Genomic DNA, 23,218 nt, shown 5'->3' with positions numbered 1-23,218 from the left:
CAAATAAAGTTGAGAAAGATTCTCAAAGATCAAAGGTGGCATGCAAGTGGAAAGCAAAGTTCTGTTGGCATACCTGGATCGCTTCAGAAGTGCTCTTGAATTGAAAATTGACTAACTGCTATATGTTTAATTGCCAGCAATTGAAACAGCGTAATTGCTGAGCGTAACACTGAGCAGGGATAAAGACAAGCTATTGCACAGAGGGTTCAAAAATCCGCCAGGAAAGGAAATAAATTTATTAGCATCTCTCCATTAATGGAAATTTTTGAGAGAGGTACATCTGAACAGCCAGATTACCAGGACAGCACTGTGAACAGCTGACCTTTTATATCTGAGAACTATTACAAATCAGACAAAAAAGATCTGGTGAATCAAAAAGACAATGTCTTATTTTAACAAAGTCTGTTTTTACATGTAAAAAAAATCTTTGGTTTTCAATTTGAGAACAGAATTTTTTTTTATTTCAGTATTTATTTAAAAACAAGATGGCAATTTTGATTTTTTAACTTTTTTTTTTTCAAAATCCACTCTGTAGATCTTCTGTCTAGAACTGTGTATTATCTGAAATTGATGTGAAGATTAAATTTTCTTCAGGGGCATCATGGTCTTATGGCCTATCTTATGTAGCCTAGGAGCCAACAAGCAGATCTCAGGATGTGCTGTGGCACCACGTGCATACCACAGCGTTCTTCTCTGCCGAGTATTCTTGACTCCAGAGGTTCGCTGTTTGACTTGAGGCAATGGAGAAAAACACAAATAAACCCTGTTTACAAGTAAGGACAGGTTAAGATTTGTAACAATAAATGTAACTTCACAGAAAACCCTTCCGAATATCTGATGCACAAAGTGGCATACCTTGAGGGAAAAAGATGTGGAACACAGTTCAGGGAAGAGTCAGTAATATTCTGTGAAGGTAAAAAAGGCTGGATTTAGAGACAGCTGAGGATCTGTCAGTGGTGAGCACCACCAGCTATGCTCTTGTCAAGCAAATCAGAAAAAACAAGCACAGGCATCATGCCTTGAAAGCAGAAGAAATCTTTGCAAACTTTATTTTAATACTGTTTCTTTAAAAAGAAAAAGCAGGGTATCTCCAAGTAGCTTTTATGTTCCTGAAATTATGCGGAGGGAAAATTGAAATATTTAATAAATTTAATGTAAAACTGCTATTATAATGGTAAACAGGTATCATGGTTATTAATTTTATAAAAATGAATGGCTCATTATTCAGCTAGTGCTTCACCACAGAGTTGATTAACAGCATCAGGGACTGCCTGCTTTTTGGTTTAATATTCTGTGTTGTTCGTTACATTAGTTGTTTGGTGTTGATTATATTGCAGTAGTTATTCACATCAGTAAGTTTGCCTGTTGTAAAACATAAAAGCACAAACAAGGATCATGTCACACATAAATGAGCAGAAATCATATGCCTTAAAATATTCCCTGACACCAGTTATATCTGCTCTCCAGATGCTCAGGAAAATCATCTGAATACTCATAATCTTTGAGCAGGAAAAAAAACACCACACCAAAAAACAACAAAGTATACAAGAATCAAATTCCCAGATTATTTCTTCCATCAAAGTGTGTATGTACAAGCATCCTCTTGCCTGGCTTCCAGGCAGGCGAAATCCCAGCAAGAGAGGGGCAACTGCGAATGGCTTCAGCAGCCTGAATCAAAATCTGCTCTTACACTTTGTTGGGATATCAGCTGGCAGGCAGTGAAGGTCACAAATCACAGCTGTGATGCCATTTCTGAAACATTGTGGCATTTCCGAGAAAAACTGCCATATGAAATTCTCTGTGTGTCACCAGGACAAGTCTTCCATCAGAAAGGAAAGGACACGCACAGCTTTCCACGGGGCAGTGCCCAAAGAAAGGCAGGAGATCTGCGAGTCCTGTGGTTGGCTTCCTATCCTTTGTGTCCTGGTTTATCTGAGTCTTGCATAAAGCAACCTTTAGTAAGATTTAACAGTGGGAGCTGAGTGAACTATTGAAAGCCATATCATTTTAGCTTTTTTGACCATTATTTGACCACTTTACCATATATTAGCATTAAAATAGCCAAGATTAATTTGTCCTATAACCTGAAAACCATACAGAAACCACAGTATTATCTTAAGAAAGAAAAAAGAAAGGGCTGTTTTATTAATAGTACATCATTCTAACACATAGAGTGAAAGACAGAAAACAAACCCATAAATGTGTATGCTAACTCAACACATTAATTATTCTGATGCAACAAATTTATTTGGTATATTTTTTTCTGCTGCACAGGATCACTTTGCATACAAATGGATCATAGTCAAAGAGGCATCACACTTTCATTAGAAATTTATATACTACTTAAAAGAAGAAATTTTAAGTGAAAATCACAAATGGAAGATATCAAAACAGCCAAAAGAAAGAGGAATGTGTAAAAGAGCATGTGCTTTGAGGAAAACAGACATTATAATGCACAAAATCAGGCTGAAAAACAGAATTTCCTACAGCTGTAGACCACATGCATTAGTGGACTCACAAGCTTTACTGAAGAACAGAAATCTTCTTTCTTGCTGTTTTATTACCTTGGCAACATCTCCTCCATGTCAGCAATTACATAGGAGACAACAGTCCAAACAGCAGCACAGAGATTCATCTGGTTTGGATCCTGAACTGTCATCGTGTCCCCTTGAGAATGATGAAACCAGAAGTATTTACTGAGGTCATCACGCAAGCTGGCACCTACAGAGAAAAATGGGCAATGTTCCATTATAGGAATACAAATATTTGAAGAGGAATATAAACTTGAATCCATTCCTGGGCTGTTTATGATTAAATCCACATGCAACTGTATAAAGCTCCACATAAGAACTGCACAGAGCCCTGGCATGTGTAGTTTGTAGGTTTTAGGTTAACTGACTTGAGTGAGCACGAGGCAGCAAAAATTCACACCAGGGAAAAGCCAACCTTCCCCTGGGGGACTTGTTTCCTCAGCAACAGTATACATCCATTTTTCTGTAAGGCTACCAGAGTCCAAGCAGGAAAATCCCTACTGTGACCTCACATGCAGTAGTGCTTCCTCTGTTCTTCATCCCACTGCTCCCATCATGAGTTACAACTGAGTTATGGATCCTCTTCTTGCTGTTATTTGTGTTGGGGAAAGCTTTGGAATTTGCTTCTGCTTTTGAGCCTCTGCTCATCACAAGGATGTGCTGTCTCAAAGCAGTTTTTCAGACAACCTGGGATAACCCAGATTGCCCAGAACTACATTACCCTTGCTGTCAGGAGTCCTCATCAGTTGGGGCAGAAGCAAGTTGGGTGAAAACACAGTTCTTCCTGTTCTGGAACAACCCCTTTGGGGGCACACGGGCAGGGAAAGGACTACTCTTCCCCAAGCCACATGGGCTCAGAGAGCACAGATAAGGCTGGTGAGGCATCACTCAGGGCCCCAAGGCAGACCAAAGCCAAGAGGAGCAGGAGAAGCTGCTGCCCCATCAGGTGCTGCAGCAGAGATGCTGGTGGCGTATTTTCACCCTGGCCATTCTCTGCCTGGTCCAGTCCCCACTGACCCTCTCTGACCCCCTGTCCCCTTGCAATTTCTTCTCTCCCAGTTCATTACTACTGTTTTTTCTTCTCTGGTTTTATCAGCCTCCATCTAATTTGTTTTAATCTCAACAAACCTTCCATCATTAACAGAACTCCATCCCAAATTTTGAACATAAGTAGATGTGGTATTTTCCCCCTCCATACTGATCAACTGCTTGCAGTCCCTTTGTGTGGATTCCCTTGGCCTGCCTGCTGATCAGTGCTAGGGGGTGCACAGCTCCCAGGGTAGGATCCACCTCGCACAACAGGACCCCCTCCTTGCTGGGTCATCAAACCCAGAGAAGAAGCACTGATGTGAATTCACAGTAAGAGCTGTGGGCCCCAGGCAGAAACACAAGCCAAGGGGGCTCTTATCATGCCAAGTAAGGCAGAAAAACACCAAGATTGTTTGATTACAAAGATGAAGTAAATAAATTATTCATATATTTATTTGCACGCAGTGCAGATGACGAAGGCTTTGATAAACTCGTGTGCTCATAAGACTTACTGTTGTGATTTTTCTTGGTTTCACTGAGATGCCTGAAACCTTTGAAGAGAATGAAAGCAAAATTTCTCACAGCATAACTGTACATTCCTATAATACATATCTTTTGATCACTTGTATAGCCATTCAGGACACAGTCCAGCTCTCACCGTGGTTAACAGGCACGTATCTATTGCTGTAATGGGAACTGACTTGGACTGCTTGTTTCACTGCTATTTTAGAGAGAAGGAAAAGAAAGTTAATGCATTTTATAATTCCATCCAAGATGAAGATCCCTTCATAAGAGAGATGATATGCAGAAAGACCAAATGCTTTAGCATATGGTTATACAGTATTGTAATTTATTTTATTTTAGGAGGCTCTTCTTGCTCTTAAGAAACTTGTTTGCCACTGACTTGAAGCAATGTGATCCCACAGAAGTGACTGGGTAGGTTATAGGTGCTGAATTATGTTCCAATAATTTCAGCATTGAATTTATGTCAACTCATATTCACTTTTAAATTTTGATTCTGAATTCTTTCAAATATATAAAACCACAAAAAGGTTGAACTATGATAAATTCTTTAACTGATGAACTCCTGCACTACAGACACATTACAAGTTAAACCACCGAGGCAAACTCATTACCATTTTTGAACAATTTTATAAGACTCAAGACAAAAATTGGTTGCCTGGAATTTGTTGTAGACATTTCACTAATCACAGTAACTATGGATTTAGAGAGTAGTGTTTTATCTCTGTGAATGGAACAAGGGTAAACACTCTTTGCTTTGTAATGTTTAACTCCCTGAAATGCTGCAACGCATTTGTTTCTCTAAACTGATTTTAAAAATCAGAAAATGATCTGACTTTGACATCAAGCAATTACTGCGCAAGAAACGTCAGAGTGTGCAAGTAGAGGGAATGTCGAAGGGTTCCTGAACTGGCCATGCTGTCTCTTTCATGTTCTGGGCTAGCATTGAAGTCGGTGACCTGTAAATATCTTGTGAGACTAAGGAAAAGACCATAAGAAAGCAGTTTTATCCTACATAATTAGAAACAAAAGCGAAAATCCATGTTCTTGGCTTTGAGCACAAGAACAGTTTACAGCCGAGGGCCCCACGCAAGCCTCTAGACATGAAACACCCTGGGGCACAATATGACTGCAAGCAATTTTCATGTCTCCTGCTCCAAACTTGAGACTCCTCCATGTTGATGTTAGCTGCTCAGAGATATTTATGGCTTCCAGAGGTCACCAGGCTGCGGCAAGACACTGAAGAATCTCTTTCGCCAGTAAATGCATCCAGGACTGAGATCAACCCCTGCAGATGACCGTGAAGAAGGAAGTTCTGCAAGGCTCCTCAGACTGCAGTGATCTTGGGTTACCTAAATAAAGTCTGTGGGATCCTACAGCCCCTTTCCTAAAAAACTAACATGAGAAGCAATGCTGTGAGTACAAGCAGCCATCCTACAGAAGGCAGGGGCAGAGAGAGAATTCTGCATAACGCTTCAAACAGTGAGGTTTCAGAGCACATCAGCTGGCTGACTGTACTGTATCCTCAATAGCCACTGAATTATTAACCCTTCTCAAACAAAATCTGCCTGAAAGCCAAACATGCCACTTCCAGAAGCTTGAAAGAAATGGGAAAAATTCACCTAGATACAAGTTTTAAAACTCCAATTGCTAATCTTTTTGTTTTTTCACCTAAAATTGATCTAAGGGGTTTTTTTTTTGTTGTTGTTGTTGCTATCATGTAACATCTCCCTCAGGAACAACAGCTAGTAACAAATTGAGGTTTACTTTTGCCAGATACATAAGCTAGTAGTCAAGTAAAACAGGTAAGTAGCCATGTCTCGTAGACCTATAAATGATTCACCCATACTCATGCTAGCCACCTAGAAAGGGATAGCATACAACCTTACAAAAGTCTGAAACATCTAATTAAGTACTTAAAAATCCTCAGATGGGAGGTGTTATATAGGTATGTCTCACATATTTAATTCTGATTTCCAGGTGGAACCAATACTCAAACAGAAAAACAAGCGATGGGCTGGGTGCTCCACTGTCACGTTTTATGCATTTTGCTGCTTCCTTGTGTTTGCAGAGCAAGGACACCCATAAAGAAAAGGGGGATGTTTGCCAAACAACCTGTCTCAATTGTCCTTTTTCAGTCTGTTCACATTTACAGTGATGTGAATCACATGAGGAACACTGCTGGCCAGTAAGGAAATCAGTGAGAAACTGCTGCTAGATGGATGTAGTAGGTGTGGGCACGAAAACAGGGCATGTTAAAAACCACTGCCAAAAATGCTGTACTTACTATTTGAATACATAAAAAATACTGGAAATTAAAAACTGAAAATAATTAATCATTTACAGCTTCAATAAAGTAATATATAGATAATTTGTAGTTCCATTACAAAGCAGCAGGAAACCCTTTTCAGTGCAGCGGTGCAGTTCAGTTATCCACAGGCAGCTACCTAGCACCACTTGTGATTCCCCAGGTGCCTGGTGGGACCCATTGACATGGGTCTGATGGAGAGACCAGAGAAGATACATCTCACATTCAGAGCAGCTGCTGGGGCAGAGCAGTCCACTATTCTGTAGTGCCACATGTGTGTTTTGGGAACTTCAAGCAGAGTTCTCCTTGTCACAGCGAGGTACCACCTTACTTGTCCCTTGTGGGAATGAGTTGCATAAGTAGGGTCAGAGGCAAACACTCAGTAATACCTCTGACTTGTCAGGCTGGGCTTTCTGGTTTCTTTGTTGTAGAGGTTGTGGGGTTTTATTTTGTCTTGTTTTTCTGCTTTCTACTCCTCCTGAGATCGTTTCCTTATACTTGACCTATTAGTGAGTCTGCATGCTGAGCAGGCTGCCGACTAAACCGATTTTATCCTCAGGTTATAAAGCAGGGCAGCACTTGCCAACCAGATCAACTTAGTCTATAAATGTGATAAATTTAAAAATGTGCGCAACCAACATATGCTCTTGTATGACCAAACGCCTGCTGAAAACCCAAATTGCATTGCGGGGTTTGGGGTGATACTGGTGTCATCTGAGCTGACACAATCATTAATCACAGGGGTACCCTTAGTATGGCAGGCAAGTGTCCTGTGATCAAATCCAGCTCCTACGAGACATATTGATCCTAGGTATTGCAGGCTTGTTACACACAATTCAAATATAAATACTATATATCCCTTCTCCCTTCCCCAAGTGCTGCACCTTCTTCTGAGACTTGCCATCTTACAAGCTTTGCCACCGAGCACAGGTATTTCTTCATCAATTGATTTGCTATCATGCAGTTGTAAGAAAAATAATGCAATGGTTTAAACTGTACCAGAACAGTCCACTGCTTTTTAATTTGTTAATGTGAATTACAGTTGCTGTTACCAGAAGCAGCATCCAAATGTAACAACTGTTGTCTGTCATCCTTTTGCTGCTGCCGTTGTCAACCCTTCCACCCTCTCTCTCCATTTGTCCTGTTTGTGACTTGCCTGAGGTACTGTCACGAACATGCCATCAGATCCTTGTTTCCTAGCCCCAGACGGTGGCTACCTCATGGAACAGGAATAAAATATACCACCTCCTGCGACACTGCACCAGGGACACCATCTCCAGAAATGGCATCTCTTCATCTGCTCTTCTGGAGCTCCTTACTGGAGTCCAGTACAGGGCCGCTAACGTGATTAAAGGACTGGAGCACCTTTCATGTGAAGAAAGACTGAGAGAGCTGGGGCTGTTCAGCCTGGAGAAAAGAAGGCTCGGGAGGTGTCTTATCCATGTGTATAAATACCAGATGGGAGGGAATGAAGAAGCAGGAGCCAGGCTCTCCTCTGCAGTGCCATCTGACAGGATGAGAGACAATGACCACAAAACAAACCACATGAAATTCTATCTGAACACCAGAAAATACTTTTTTTTTTTTTACTGAGAGGGTGGTCAAACACTGGCACAGGTTGCCCAGGGAGGCTATGGAGTCTCCATTGTTGGAGATATTCAAAACCTGACTGGGCATGGTCCTCGGCAGCCTGCTGAGCTGACCCCACTTGAGCAGGGGGGTTGGACAAGATGATCTCAAGAGGTGCCTGATCAACCCTTCTGTGGGACTCCCTAACACATAGTGCTATCTCCTTGGCTCATTTAGACATCTCTTATAACTGACACGCCATAAACAAATTCTTCAATTCAAGCTCATTCATGTCTGGAATTCACTTCATAATCAGCCATTTCATGCACAGTCTGATGCAGTGCATAAGGCAGGTAAAAGCAGCTGCTTTGGTAATTGATACTGACAATGTATTTTCAGTAATCAGCTGTGTAAGAGTATCTTGATGAAAATCCACACACACACGTTGAGAAATTCTGAAAAACAGCCCATCCCTTCTAGCTTCTGGTCTCAGCATGAAATGTACAATGTGAATATTAATTAGCAGATTAATTTACCTGCCTTACAACATGTCCACAATAAACACCAGTTCTTCATACATTAATAAACTGCCACATTTTTTTCTTGCCAACTGAAGAAGATGCGATGCTCCTATTGAGGTAAAACGATGAATGAACCACAAAATGAATGATGAGTATGTCAATGATGACCAGTGCTTCTTGTCAATCAGCGTCAGGCACTACTACCTTCATATGCACTGCTGTGATAAGTCATCATTAGAATTAAACTCTATTGCCAGATATTTAAGCATTAAAATTATTGCCATTTGGGCAAACAATGACTAGAAAATTAGTTACTGATTATCAGAATGACTAGAAAATTAGTTATTGATTATCAGAATGATTATAAAGGCAGTTTCCATAAAACACAGATATCTTCATGGCGAAAGCATATCGTAATGCAAAGCATTTTTTCAGTGTGAAACATTTTGCATTACATTCCTCCCTACCTTTTCTTTATTATATCTCAAGTATCATTTAATTGCCAAAGGAAGCCAAATTTGTGTCTTGAAGTCAGTACACATTTGCTGTATAGCCCTATCAATGGCTTCGCAGTTGTCTTTGCTTTCAAGTAAACTTCACAACACAACTATTCCATGAAACTTTCAAATACGATGGGAAATTCCCCAGTGTTTGTATAACCTCTCTTGGGTGTGCTGGATCTTCAATATTACAGTTAGATCTTTGGGATACTGACCTCCACATGTACATTGCCATATATAGTGAAGTTAATATGCTAATAAATTACAACAACATATAACTTTTTTAGATTTCATTTTACAGTAGTCCCTAGAGGAGCTGGCAGAATTGCCACTCCACTATATCCCTCTGCAAATAAAAAGACTGCAGCTCAGAAGCACATACACTCTAAACAGACAAGAGGGACTGCAGGATGAGAGCGGCGTGCAGAGATGAAATAGCACATTCATTTTCTCACAGCAGCTGAGAAAGGAATAGATGCCAGATATCTGAGCTTAGGCCAGTGCCCTGTTGAGCAAGCTGTAGCTCCTAACAGCAAAGTTGGAAATGCCTTAACAAGGCATATTTTGCTCAATGTTTCCAAAAGTTTATGAAGCTAAAAGAAAGATAACGTGTATATCTCTTCCAGCTTCCAAGTACCTAAGTGTTTGAGCTTCATCTCCCTGTCAAGACAAATCTGCATACTATCAAAGCTACTGTTTGTAGCAAGATGTCAACACAAACACTCAATCTGAAAACTTATTTTTATTTCTGCAGTGATTTTCCTGGCTACAAAGGACAGGTCCCTTTTGCCCCATCTATTAAAGACTCCTTTGGTTCCTGCTTTTTCCTTAAGAAACAAGAAAAACTCCTTTACTTCATTATCAAGTTTATTCCAATCTTGCACATTTTTAGTGCCAATGACACTATTCAGGAATATTCTAAAAAACTGCAATGCCTTGGAAACTAAGCAAGATCTGATGAAATGTGTATTTCTTTTTCCTTTACATCAAGTACTTAGAAATAAGACAAAAAGAGGCAAAGGGACACATCACAATCTTCTATGCAGTTAAAAACTGCTATGTACCAGGAAAGCATAAATACTGAAGATAAGAGCATTCTCCTCCTCACACCAGAGTGCTACCTCAGCTTTGTGCCTCTACACACCTATGAAATGGGGCTGTGGGGGTACACTTTTGTCTGTACAGAATCAGCATCAATAGCCTCTCACTTCTCATAGCCAAAGCATTGCTGCCCCAGACATTTCATTTTGAAAGGTCAAAACTGCAGGGCAGAGGTGGGAAGACACATGATTTTTCCTTCAAAGGATATGTGTCAAAGAACTACTAAAGGAAAAAAAAACAGAAGACATGAACAGGAACATAATTTCTTATCCTATTTTTAATTTTCATTTTGTGTCTTTCTAAAACCTGTCAAAGTCACAAATCTTAAGTGGTAAATCTGCTGCAATGGAACTTCTGTTTGGGATGGGTTGGCTGGAAGGCTCTCCACGTGCCACAGCATCCTCGTTGCTGCAAGCCCCGTGGAGCGCTTGGCTCCTTGTGCCAGGTGTTGCACAGACGTTGTCCTCGCTTAAACTCAGTCTTCAGAACCATTACTGTAATGAAAATCCAGTTATTGCAGACACACATTGCATGTATTTTGGTTCACATATTAACCTCTTCGTTCGTGGGATAATTTGCAGTTGATAGCTGCTTTAATCCCAGTTATTTCATTATCCATTTCTCAAGTAAGCAGAGGCAACGGAGAATGCTCACGTTGTTTAGTGGAGCGCTGACGGCATTAGTTCTCCCGTCATTTAGTCTCAAATGATGAAATTCCAGGCTAAGTTGCTTGAGTTTCATGGCTACAGACACCGAAACAGTTTCCAGTACAGAGCTTATAAATAACATCAGAAGCCCTGCTGTTTCACCTCCTGAGTCATTCTCTCAAAAGTCTTTAAAATTCATGATTCAAACAACAAGGCAGAGGGAAAGCTTTCAGTCGATTGTTTCAGTGGCTAATTAAATGAGACTAGAGTGTAAGGGAGACAATATGAAGTGTGCATTACTTCTTGTTTTGCTTAATGCATTTGAGAATTAATCCTCTGGATACACTAAACAGACTAAATTACAGCTCAGGATTATCACAGTTACTTTTGCAACGCATTAACCTTTCACTCACTGCGGCAGAGGACCAGTGACAGCTGGGGATTCAATCTAAACTCTCATAAAATCCTGTGAAATGATGTCTCAGGGAAGAAAGCAGTTCTACTCCATAGGTTGACTAGACTCTAAAATAATATCCTAAACAGCCCTTGACTGGAAAAAAAAAACCAACACCACAGCCAACAGATGAAGCTTCAACAGTGAAAGGCACTGGAAGCTCTTCCTCCACTCATCCACCCTCTGTCTTAAATCAGCAATGCTCTTTTTTTTTTAAAAAAAAAAAAAAAAAGAAAAGAAAAGGCTGACTCTTCCTAGCTGCCACTGCCCAAACATGAGCTCACACTTGCAGGCTGGCTGCCTGGGATGGAGAGTTCCTCCACAGGCTCACTAATCCCATTTTTTAATCTGTTTACACCTCTGCCCACCACAGTTCGCTGTGGCAATGCACAGTGCGCCTGAGCATTTCACGTGGACACGCTACAGTTCTCACTTCATGAGATGTTGCAGTAGCACCCTGCCTTTCTTTGTTCACCTTCTTCATATCATTGATGGCTTAATACACTTCTATCACACTCTAACTCAGCAATGTTTTCCCAAACTGAAGCATTGTGCTCATACAGAAACTTTTTAATATCTCTGAGGATGCAGGTTGCTGAGGATTCTCCCTTTTCAAACGGTGTTTCACCATTTCTGAGGTGAAAAGCCCAGTGCTGTCTGCAAACACCAGTGTGTGAATGGACTCCTGATGTGACTGTGGCATACCACAACACATTACCTACGGATGCTTTCTGTTTCTTCTCTCTTCCTTCCCCGACTGCACAAAACACTGTATTTTTTACCATCGCTGGGTACTGAGTTGCAAAATTCAGACAATCATCCACAGTGATTCCCCGATCATTCTTCCTGAAAATAACTCACGTGGATCCTGTTACGTATGCACAGCACATATACTGCATTACCCTGCATTTGTTGACACAGAAACGTCACTGGCTGTTGTTTTGCTTAGGCATTTTCCACTATGAGATTAAAGTCACATTTTCACAGTCAGCATCAGTTTTGATATGAAATATTTGAAGTAGTCATCAGCAAACTTTGCCAACTCGTTATTCTTGCCATTCACCCCCTTTGCAGCTAACATTGAGTTTTGTGAACATCCAAAGCACCAAAAAAAGGTGGCTGGGCAGCCTAATAAAGCCTTTCTCCATTATGAAGACTGACAATTTATTTATACGTTCTTTTAATCAGGTATTACTCTGGAAGAGGAAAATACCTCTTATCTCACAGTAGCTTATTTCTCTAAAGGTCTTTGATCCAGGAGCTTTTGAAGACTCAATTGTACCTTGCTGACCAGATCTAACTACAAAAACAGTCATAAACTCCTTTGAAAAAATACTGCTAGATTGGTGAGGCATGACTTCTTTCTTCAAAAGCTACACGTACTCTTCCATCACTTTTGTATTTTCTGTCTTTGCAGCCCCTCCCTTGCTTTGCAGCCACTCTGGTTCAAGGATTCACAGATCCCTATTTATGGGATTCCCTAGTCAGGGAATTTCAATTTAGAGGGTCATACACCTGTATTAGATGTCTGTATATGTATGTATAGATTCTGTATATTTTATTATAGTTTATTTCATTTGTACTTTTTAAAAAATGAGGTATATGACTACATATACTATGTAGAGACAACTTAACAAAGTTGATAGTTTTAAAATTGGCTGGATGGCTGCACTCAAAGAGTTATGGTCAATGGCTCAATGTCCAAGTGGAGACAGGTGACGAGTGGTGTTCCTCGAGGGTCAGTATTGGGCCCGGCCCTGTTTAACATCTTTGTCGGCAACATGAACAGAGTGCACCCTCAGCAAGATCAGTGACAACACCAAGCTGTGTGGTGCAGTCAACACACTGGAGGGAAGGGATGCCATCCAGAGGGACCCTGACAGGCTGGAGAGGTGGGCCCCTGCAAACCTCATGAAGTTAAACCAGGCCAAGTGCAAGGTCCTGCACATGGCTTCAGGGCAATCCCAAGGACAAATATAGGCTGGGCAGAGAATGGATCGAGACCAGCCCTCAGGAGAAGGACTTGGGGGTACTGGTAAATGAGAAGCTCAACATGAGCTGGCAATGTGTACTTGCAGTCCAGAAAACCAACCACATCCTTCACTGCATCAAAATAAGTGTGGCCAGCAGGTCAAGGGAAGTGATTCTGCCCCTTTACTCTGCTCTTGTGAGATCCCACGTCCTGTGTCCAGCTCCGAAGCCCCCAACATAAGGACATGGACCTGCTGGAGCAAGTCCAGAGGAGGGCCATGAAGAGGATCAGAGGGTTCGAGCACCCGTCCTATGAGGACAGGCTGAGAGAGTTGGGGCTGTTCAGCCTGGAGAAGAGAAGGTTCCAGGGAGACATTATAGTGGTCTTCCAGTACCTGAAGGGGGCCAGTACAAGAGGTAGATTCGGGCTGGTCATAAGGAATTAATTTTTCACAATGTGGGTGGTGAAACACTGGAACAGGTTGCTCAGAGAGGTGGTGGATGCCCCATCCCTGGAAACATTTAAGACCAAGTTGAAGGGGGCTTAAGCAACCTGATCTGGTTGGAGATGTCCCTGCTTCTTGCAGAGGGGTTGGACTAGAAGGCCTTTAAAGGTCCCTTCCAACCCAAACTATTCTATAATTCTATTAAAATTGGTTGTTGAATTTATAAATTCTTTACACTTTGCATTCTCTTTTAAACACTGAGTAAGAGGGTTGAAAATCAGTGTAACATCGACAATTTCTGTAATTTAGAATTCTTTTTCATGTTTTTGTTTATGCCTGAGTTCAGCATGCAGTTAAAGTCTGAGCATGTGATTTATTTTAATGTCATTAAGCTTTAAATGTCAGACATGAGGGTCAAGTGAAGTACTTTACAAGACTGAGACCCATGTAAACCATCTTTCCTAACTAAATGCATTTCTGTATACCTCTACACACTCTGAATAATACCACCATGTAGCTCATGTTACAAACTTGCTTAGAAATCCTAAGTATTGAAGTGGTTTCTTCACTGTCCTCTGCTAGCAAAAGATCTTCCTGCTAATGCCCAGTGCTAATGCCATTGCTCTGCCCTGTGCCAACAACTTCCAAACCACCAGAGAAATTTGGTGGAAACAGGCACCCCCTGGAGAGTTGGAAGGTTGGATGTGAGGAGCGGAAACCGTGGAATGACGCATATATCAGGGTTTTGAGTAGCTTTTCTGTTGGCAGTAACTTTGTATTCACTCACATTTTCAATCAGTCCAAGAAGCTGCCATGTATTTTACAATGAACGGAGCTATTTCCTAAGCCAAACTTGAAATGCAATTTAATGCAAGCCTTTAGGTCTGCTTTCCATGAGGATGCTGGAGATGTGAGAGGAAACGTGTGGCTTTCCCTTGAAGTTCCCTTTAGGCTCTAATCTTCCCTCCCAGATACGATCATAACTGGATGTTTAATCACAAGGTTCCTGGAGGGCCCTCCCCAGCAGGTAGCTGACTCCTCTACTCAGATGGTGAACAAAGCCTCTTAATGACCATCCTGGTGCTTAACGAGTTATGAAAAAAAAATGGTCACTCTATTGTAAATAAAACACATCCTAAGCAAACTACAAGTCTGTTATATTTTATATCACATAAACAGCAACTGTGCATATAAGCAACCACACCAACTGGATAAGCAATGGTTTTTACAATCTTTTTATTGACATACCCCATTGAAACTATCAAATTCAAGGCCATGGTGGACTTTAAATGTAGGACCATTAGACGAGGCTGGAACAATACTATGATTATGACAATAAAATATTGTTCAAAATACCTGTTGTTACTCTGATTAATGCAGACTTGAGTTTTAAACCTATACAAGTTATTTCCTAATAAATGTTAGATGCTCCAGATATTGGTGATGAAATACCTCTATCATTTGATCTACAAATGAGTGTATATTTAGCTAGTTCATTATTAATAGAAAAACAGAGAGGTACTTGAAACAAAGTTGAGATCTTATCTTATAGCAAGGTTCAGGGCTGTTCAGATCTGGCAGTTTTGACACACTTCTGAAACAAAGCTATAGTAGTAATCCTCCCCACTGGCCCACAGGCTGTGAACAGAAAGTGGCACAAAGGAAAATAAGCAATTCTGACTAACAACTCAATGTTCTTAAACAATAAACTGCATATTTTTTTTGTCAGCAAAGCTGCAAAGAAACAACATACTTCAACAAAAAAAAAAAAAGAATCAAGACATTTCCTGCAACACTGTTGTCTGCAGTCTCAGAATCTTTCTCTGTTTTAATGTTTCATGAAATTACATGGGACCCCATTGGGAAAAGAAAAGGGGAAATGAAAGAATTTTTGTCTTTTAAGAGAGGGAAGAACAGAAATTCCTCACACCTGCTCTGACTCGGCAGTGCATCAGTAACTGTACGCGGGCTCTCGCTAATCCACAGAGCAGAACTAATCCTAGAAGGAGGCAGAATAAATAAAGCAATGTCCCTAACGAGCATGATTCTTCCAACATGTAAATTCGAGTTGCTGTGATAGCTACTTTGCCACAGTGCAAACGCAGTGAGTGACTTGTCAAAATGCAAATACAGTAAGACTGAAACAGAACTTACACAAGCTTAGAAAGAACACTAAGAGAAGCTGAGAATTACTCTTAAGTTGAAAGTTTAACCTGCTTGCTTTCAGCAACAGAGCCTCAGTCCTACCAGCAAGTGCAAATAGCATTTGCCCTGGGCTATTGCACTCTCTGTATTACCATGCACAGAACATGTTGTTTTCTTATTAATTGAGGGGGTTTTTTTTTGTTTTCATTCATATTAAATTTATATGGGTGAAGGCCCCATTTAAAACAGGAAAGGAAAGCAAAGGTTCGTTGTGTGAAACTTTACAGGAGCAGAACAAGGCATCAAAATGCTGAGCTGTGAGCATAGCTTTGAAAACCCTCCTCCAGATGCCATCTGACTATCTCCATCGCAATCATATTTTTGCACAAATCAAGAATCAACACATATTTTTCAGCATTTGGGAATAAAAAATGTCCAAGGCTCCATTTTAAAGTACATGCTTATGGTGCTCAGTGCAGCTTTTACAGAAATTTCATAAGCAGCTCCAAACAGCACAATGTTTTACATATGATGCAACAAATGCAGGTAATTTGGTAACAGTGAGCAGACTCTATGCAATAAAAAGTAAACAAACTTCAATTAGTTTAAACATTCTCTGCCATCCTTCTGATACATTGTGACCATGCTAAAGCTTTCAACAGTGTCTACAGCTGTATAAATTGAAGCCACTCAGATTTGGATTTAATCAAAGAAATCAAGTGCAAACAGCCACTTACAAAGCTGTTTATGATGTTACATCCAAACACCACCTATAGCCGAATGCAAAGGGGAAAAAAAAAACAGTAGTGATGACTGTTAGCAGCCTAGAACAAGTGATGTGTTTTATGCAAGATTATTACCAAACAATTATATTTATTTTAAGAGAAAGAAGCTATGATTTTATAAATTCCTTCAAAAATCTTAATCTCTGCATTGCTACACTTGCCTTTCATCGGAGGCTCCCCAAATGCAAGTTTTCATAACCAGAATCCCGTTTCAAAGGCACTTGGGACATTAAAACAGATCAGATGGATTCAGATCTCTGTCCTCACCAACTCACCTTCCTTTTGATTACTGTACTAATAAACACTTCTTAAATCAATGAAAATGTTCCCTATTCATGATGTTCATCATTAAGAGAAATCAGAGAATACTGATGAACCTTAGAGTCTATCAAAAAGTTCAAAATACTCAGCTTTCATTGCAAAAGAGTAGATATGACAATTCATTTGCTTCAAATACAGAAGTTGAAGTTTTTTTTACACATCAAACCCATATACATATACATATACCAAACCACACAATTTAAAACCTTTCAGAAGCCAAATGTGCACTCTTAAAATAGAATGGCATGCTATGAACTCAAAGAACTGCAATAACTATTCAGTCAAACTGGAATTAAAGGTGTTACCTAAAAATAACATCTGAATGAGAAATTTTTAACACTCTGTCCAATATTTATTTTATTTTTACATCCTCACTTTACTTTTACATACTCACTTTAAAACTGACAGGCATTTGATAGTAAAAAAAAAAGAAGAGGAGGAGGATTTTTCTCTCTTTAAGATCCTCTGTTGAAACATAGTCTTGCATGATTATTGGTTGAATACTTTCCATTTCCCACTCCTACAAGGATGGACATGGATGAAAAACCAGCAGGTCTCATTAGTCCCGAATAGCCCAACCTCAGCCTTAGCTCATATCAGGTTCCTCAGAAGAGGTGAAAAAAAAAGCACCACCTTTTCAGAAACGCAGCCATTGACATCAGAATGCATTGAGTGAAGAAGGGAAAACTCTCTGCTGTCATGTATTCCTTTTGGGGTCAAAAAATAGACAGGTGAGATTTTAAATAAGTGACTCATTCCAGGTAAGTGCAGTCAAATTGTTCCCAGGCTGACAGACTGCCATCACGTCCCATCGCTGCCAGCAGGGTCCACAGCTGTGACTCCAAAAGAGGCTCTGGGTTTGGAAGAACATGGTGTAGCAGAAAAGGCAATAATAATTACTTCAATAATTAGATTCTGTCTTCTGCTGCATATTGAGAGCCCAAGGCTTATCTGGAATTAGATGAGGCACCCAGAGTGCCTTTACAGCCATCTATTTTAGTGAATATCCTCTTCTTGAAACAGTGAAAGAGCAATCACACTTTTTCCTGTCTCAATGAACTTAAAATGCACTGCAAATCAAAAAGGAAAAGAGAATGACCAGAGAAAAGCAGTAAAAGGCACAGAATAATGCTATCCACAATGGGGACATGTATTCAATACTGTCCTATTTTTTTTTTTTTTTTTTTTTTTGCTACAGAAAGGATGCTCTACACGTAAAACAGGGAGGCAGATGTTTTTTGTTCAGGTAGGATGTAAGGAGGGCTGATAGAGGGGCCCAAGCCATGACTCGCACAGCTCAATGAGGTGAAGCCAAGAGATGGCCGGTTGGGGAAAACCAACACAAGACACGGGCGAAGCAATGACCCTGCCCACTTCCACAGAGGCAGAGGAGCTGTGTCTGCTAAATTATTACAGGAGTGTTTCTTAGCACTCTCTTAGCTCAAGGCTCAAGGACCACGTGCAGTCCCTTCCCTCTTGCTCTCTAATTAGAAACCTGAAGTCATTGCTTGGGCCAAAGGACAGTGAAATTGAATTGTTACTAGGTTGTCACTAGAGTGAAAAAGATTTTACAGATACCAAGATAATGTTCTCACAAGCACTGTACCACATCTCAAAATCATTTCACCATTAATAGGTTTCCTAGCAGCTACTTGTCTGATCAAAAGAGAGGGTCTGCATGGAAACTAGAAAGAAAGCAAATGACATTTTAAACTGTGTGATGATCCCTTCTTTCCCCCAAGCATCCTGAAATAAAAGACATAAAAGCAGAGCACTTGGGAGGCTTCAACAGCATCCAGTGCTTGTGCTTTTAATTGTTACTGCACATTAACATTTGTCCTAAAATGTAGCCAGGAGGTTTTGGTGGACAAGAAAAGTGCCCATAGTAATTAGGAACTAAAGGAAGAGGCAGGGAGACTAATTACCTTTCCTCAATGCTTCCCATTTAGCACATATTGGGGATTTAAAATTAAAGACTTGCATAATTTGGCATGTTTTCATGATTAAGATGTCTAAAACTCATCAATTAGTTTTAGCTGCACAGTGAAATCTGTTTCTTAGCTAGAAGGTAGAAGGTCTAAAATTGTTCAGGTCAAGAAAACAAGTTACAGCAGCGGAGTGTCGAAGCCCTGACAAGTTCAGCCTGTGGTTCTCACACTCCAGCACGGCGAGAGCTGCTCTGTCAGAGCCCATCTCCTTCATGCTGTTGGAGCTCCAGAGTAACGGTAGTTGGAGAGCTGATAATTTTCAAGGCTGGCAGTGACACTTCTGTGCAGACAGCTGAGGAACCTTCCTAGCCCCTTTGCATGGGGAAAAAAAGAAACCACCCCAGGAATTAACCTATGCTTTGCTAAAACTGGGGACTTCAGTCATTAGCGGCCATCTATTTCTGCGGCTTTCTGTGTACAGGCTGTGAACAGGGACAACAAAATGAGAATGCCCTATGTCTTGCTTGCTATCGGTATGAACTGGGTAGGTACAAAGTTCAGCTACAAGACTGCTGCCTGTTTCTCCAGGGGCTGCTATTAATGCAAGCGTGTTGACCGCAGCACACAGCTTGGTGTTGTCAGTGAACTTGCTGAAGGTGCACTCTATCCCACTGTCCATGTCACCGACAAAGATGATAACAGGGCCGGTCCCAATACTGACCCCTGGGGAACACCGCTTGTCACCGGTCTCCCCTTGGACATTGAGTCATTGACCACAACTATTTTAGTGCACCCATCCAGTCAATTCCTTATCCAGTGAGTGGTCCGTCCACCAAATCCATGTATTTGCAGTTTAGAGACAAGGATGTCATATGGGACAGTGTCAAATACTCTGCACAAGTCCAGCTAGATGACGTCAGTTGTTCATCCCTTGTCCACTGATGCTGTAACCCTGTCATAGAAGGCCACCAAAGTAGTCAGATATGATTTGCCCTTAGTGAAGCCATGTTGGCTGTCAACAATCACCTCCTTTTTTACCATGTGCCTTACCATGGTTTCCAGGAGAAGGTGCTCCATGATATTGCCAGGCACAGAGGTGATACTGACTAGCTTGTAGTTCCCCAGGTCTTCCTTGTTTCCCTTTTTAAAAATGGGATTATATTTCCCCTTTTTGAGTTGGTGGGAACCTCACCAGATTGCCATGACTTCTCAAGTATGATGGACAGTGGCTTAGCAACTTCATCTGCTAGTTCCCTCAGGACCCATGGATGGATCTCATCAGGTCCCATGGACTTATACACCTTCAGATTTCTTAGATGGTCTTGAACATGCTCTTCTGCTACAGTGGGCGGTTCTTCATTCTCCCAGTCCCTGCTTTTGTCTTCTGCGACTTGGGTGATGTGGCTGGAGGCCTTGCTGGTGAAGACTGAGGCAAAAAAAAAGTCGTTGAGCACCTCAGCCTTCTCCATGTCCCGGGTAACCCGGTCCCACTTTTTCTCACGGAGAAAAAGTCCTGGTCTTCCTTTTATCCACAGCGTACCTAAAGAAGCTTTTCTTATTGTCCTTGACCTCCCTGGCCAGATTTACTCCTGTCAGGGCTTTAGCCTTCCTTACCTGATTCCTGTCCACTCGGACAATCTCTCTTTAATCCTCCCAGGCTACCTGTCCTTGCTTCCACCCTGTGTAGGCTTTCTTTTTGGTTTTCAGTTGGTCTAGGTGCTCCTTGTTCATCCACACAGGCCATCTGGTGTTTTTGCCCAACTTCCTCTTTGCTGGGATGCATCGCTCCTGAGCTTGGAGGAGGTGCTGCTTGAATATCAATCAATTTTCTTGGGCCACTCTTCCTGCCAGGGCTTTATCCCATGGTACTTTGCCAAGTAGAAAAGTCTGCTCTCCTGAAGTCCAGGGTAGAGAGCTTGCAGTCTGCCCTCCTTGCTGCCCTAAGGATCTTGAACTCCATCATCTCATGGTCAATGCAGCTAACGCTGCCCTTGAGCTCCACATCCACTAGCCTCTCCTTGTTGGTGAAAACAAGGTCCAGTATAGCACCTCTCCTCGTTGGCTTTTCTATTACTTGCAGGAGGAAGTTATCATCCACACATTCCAGGAACCTCCTGGATTGCTTCTGCCCTGCTGTATTGTCCCTCCAACAGATATCAGGATGGTTGAAGTCCTCCATGAGGACCAGGGCTTGGGACTGTGAGGCTGCTCCTATCTGTCTACAGAGGGCCTCATCTGCTCGGTCCTCCTGGTTGGGTGGTCTGTAGCAGACCCCCACTCTAATGTCGCCTGTCCCTGTCCTCCCTTTAATCTTGACCCATAAGCTCTCTATCAGCTCATCATCCATTCCCAGGTGGAGCTCCATGCATTCCAGCTGGTTGTTGACATAGAGGGCAACATCCCCTCCTTGTCTCCCCCGTCTGTCCTTCCTAAAAAGCCTGTATCTCCCCATTCCAACACTCCAGTCATAAAAGCCATCTCACAACTTCTCTGTGATGCCAACAAGGTCGTAGCCCTGCAGGTGTGCACACATCTCTAACTCTTCCTGTTTGTTCCCCATGCTACGTGCATTGGCATAGAGACACTTAAGCTGGGCCCTCGATGAAGCCAACTTGCTGGCTGGAGTGGCTGGCATTCCTTTGAGCTGCACTTTAGGTGCTCTCCTACTTACCTGCAGTTCTTCCCATTTGTTGTAGTTCAGCCCCGATCGGGACCAGACTACGCAGTCTCTCTCTTACTCCCCCCACCCTCCGAGAAAATAGAGGGAGATAATATAAGAAAAACGGCTCGAGGTTTGAGATAAGGACAGGCAGAAAATCTTAAGGATCTTAATCTTAAGTTACCGTTACGGGCAAAACAGACTCAACTTGGGAAAACTATTCATTTATTACTACAAACAGCAGGATAATGAGACGGAGAACAAGATAACCTCCCTCCACCCCTCCCTCTTCCCAAGCTTAACATTATCTCTACTACCTTCCCCACCCCAAGTGGCACAGAGGGGAAGAGGGAATGGGGGTTGCAGTCATAGAATCATAGAATCATAGAATCATAGAATAGTTAGGGTTGGAAGGGACCTTCAAAGGTCATCTAGTCCAACCCCCCTGCAAGGAGCAGGGACATCCCCAACTAGATCAGGTTGTTCAGAGCCTCATCCAGCCTGGCCTTGAACGTTTCCAGAGATGGGGCCTCCACCACCTTTCTGGGCAACCTGTTCCAGTGTTCTATAACTCGCATCGTAAAAATTTTTTTCCTAATTTCTAATCTAAATCTACCCCCCTCTATTTTAAAACCATTACCTCTCGTCCTATCGCAACAGGCCCTACTAAACAGCCTTTCCCCATCTTTCTTGTAGGCCCCCTTGAGGTACTGGAAGACCGCTATCAGGTCTCCCCGGAGCCTCCTCTTCTCCAGGCTGAACAGCCACAACTCTCTCAGCCTGTCCTCATAAGAGAGGTGCTCCAGCCCTCTGATCATCTTCGTGGCCCTCCTCTGGACCTTCTCCAACTGGTCCATGTCCTTCTTGTGTTGGGGGCTCCAGAACTGGACACAGTACTCCAGGTGGGGTCTCACCAGGGCAGAGCAGAGGGGGAGAATCACCTCCCTCGACCTGCTAGCCACGCTCCTCTTGATGCAGCCCAGGATGCGGTTGGCCTTCTGGGCCGCAAGGGCGCAGTGCCTGCTCATGTTGAGCTTCTCATCCACCAGCACTCCCAAGTCCTTCTCCTCAGGGCTGCTCTCAATCCATTCCCCGCCCAGCCTGTATTTGTGCCTGGCATTGCCATGACCCAGGTGCAGGACCTTGCACTTGGCCTGGTTGAACTTCGTGAGGTTGGCACGGGCCCACCTCTCCAGCCTGTCAAGGTCCCTCTGGATGGCATCCCTCCCTTCCAGCGTGTCGACGGCACCACACAACTTGGTGTTGTCGGCAAACTTTCTGAGGGTGCACTCTATCCCACTGTCCATGTCGCTGACAAAGATGTTGAACAGGGCCGGGCCCAGCACGGACCCCTGAGGGACGCCACTCGTGACTGGTCTCCACATGGACATTGAGCCGTTGACCACCAGTCTCTGAGTGCGGCCATCCAGCCAACTCCTTATCCACCGAGTGGTTCGTCCATCAAACCCATGTCTTTCTAGTTTAGAGAGAAGGATGTCCTGCGGGACAGTGTCAAAAGCTTTGCACAAGTCCAGGTAGATGATGTCAGTTGCTCGTCCCTTGTCCACCGATGCCGTCACCCCGTCATAGAAGGTCACCAAATGGGTCAGGCACGATCTGCCCTTGGTGAAGCCATGTTGGCTGTCACCAACCACCTCCTTGCTCTCCACGTGCCTTAGCATGGTTTCCAGGAGAATCTGCTCCATGACCTTGCCAGGCACAGAGGTGAGGCTGACCGGCCTGGAGTTACCTGGGTCTTCCTTATTCCCCTTTTTAAAAAT

The 23,218-nt window shown here is 42.3% G+C and overlaps 1 protein-coding gene across 2 annotated transcripts in view; it reads right to left on the bottom strand.

The window, feature by feature from the left end:
- Positions 1-1,019: 1,019 nt before the first annotated feature.
- Positions 1,020-23,218, bottom strand: part of CPQ (carboxypeptidase Q) — a 181,048-nt gene continuing 158,849 nt past the window's right edge. Inside the window, exons 8-9 of one of the 2 annotated variants that reach the window (XM_086742491.1) lie at positions 2,565-2,721; positions 1,020-1,362 (exon numbers count right to left, since the gene is read on the bottom strand). In XM_086742491.1, the coding sequence (XP_086598617.1) occupies positions 1,350-1,362; positions 2,565-2,721 (170 nt within the window). In that variant the 3' untranslated portion in view covers positions 1,020-1,349. Of the gene's footprint in view, positions 2,722-23,218 lie in introns of both variants that reach the window. The other variant, XM_086742492.1, reaches the window with a different exon arrangement.

Source organism: Chlamydotis macqueenii, chromosome 2 (genome assembly GCF_036417535.1).
Source record: "Chlamydotis macqueenii isolate bChlMac1 chromosome 2, bChlMac1.mat, whole genome shotgun sequence".
Lineage (NCBI taxonomy): Eukaryota > Metazoa > Chordata > Aves > Otidiformes > Otididae > Chlamydotis > Chlamydotis macqueenii.
The sequence above is the reverse complement of the archived record's forward strand: the minus strand, read 5'-3'. Positions and strand labels throughout refer to the sequence as shown.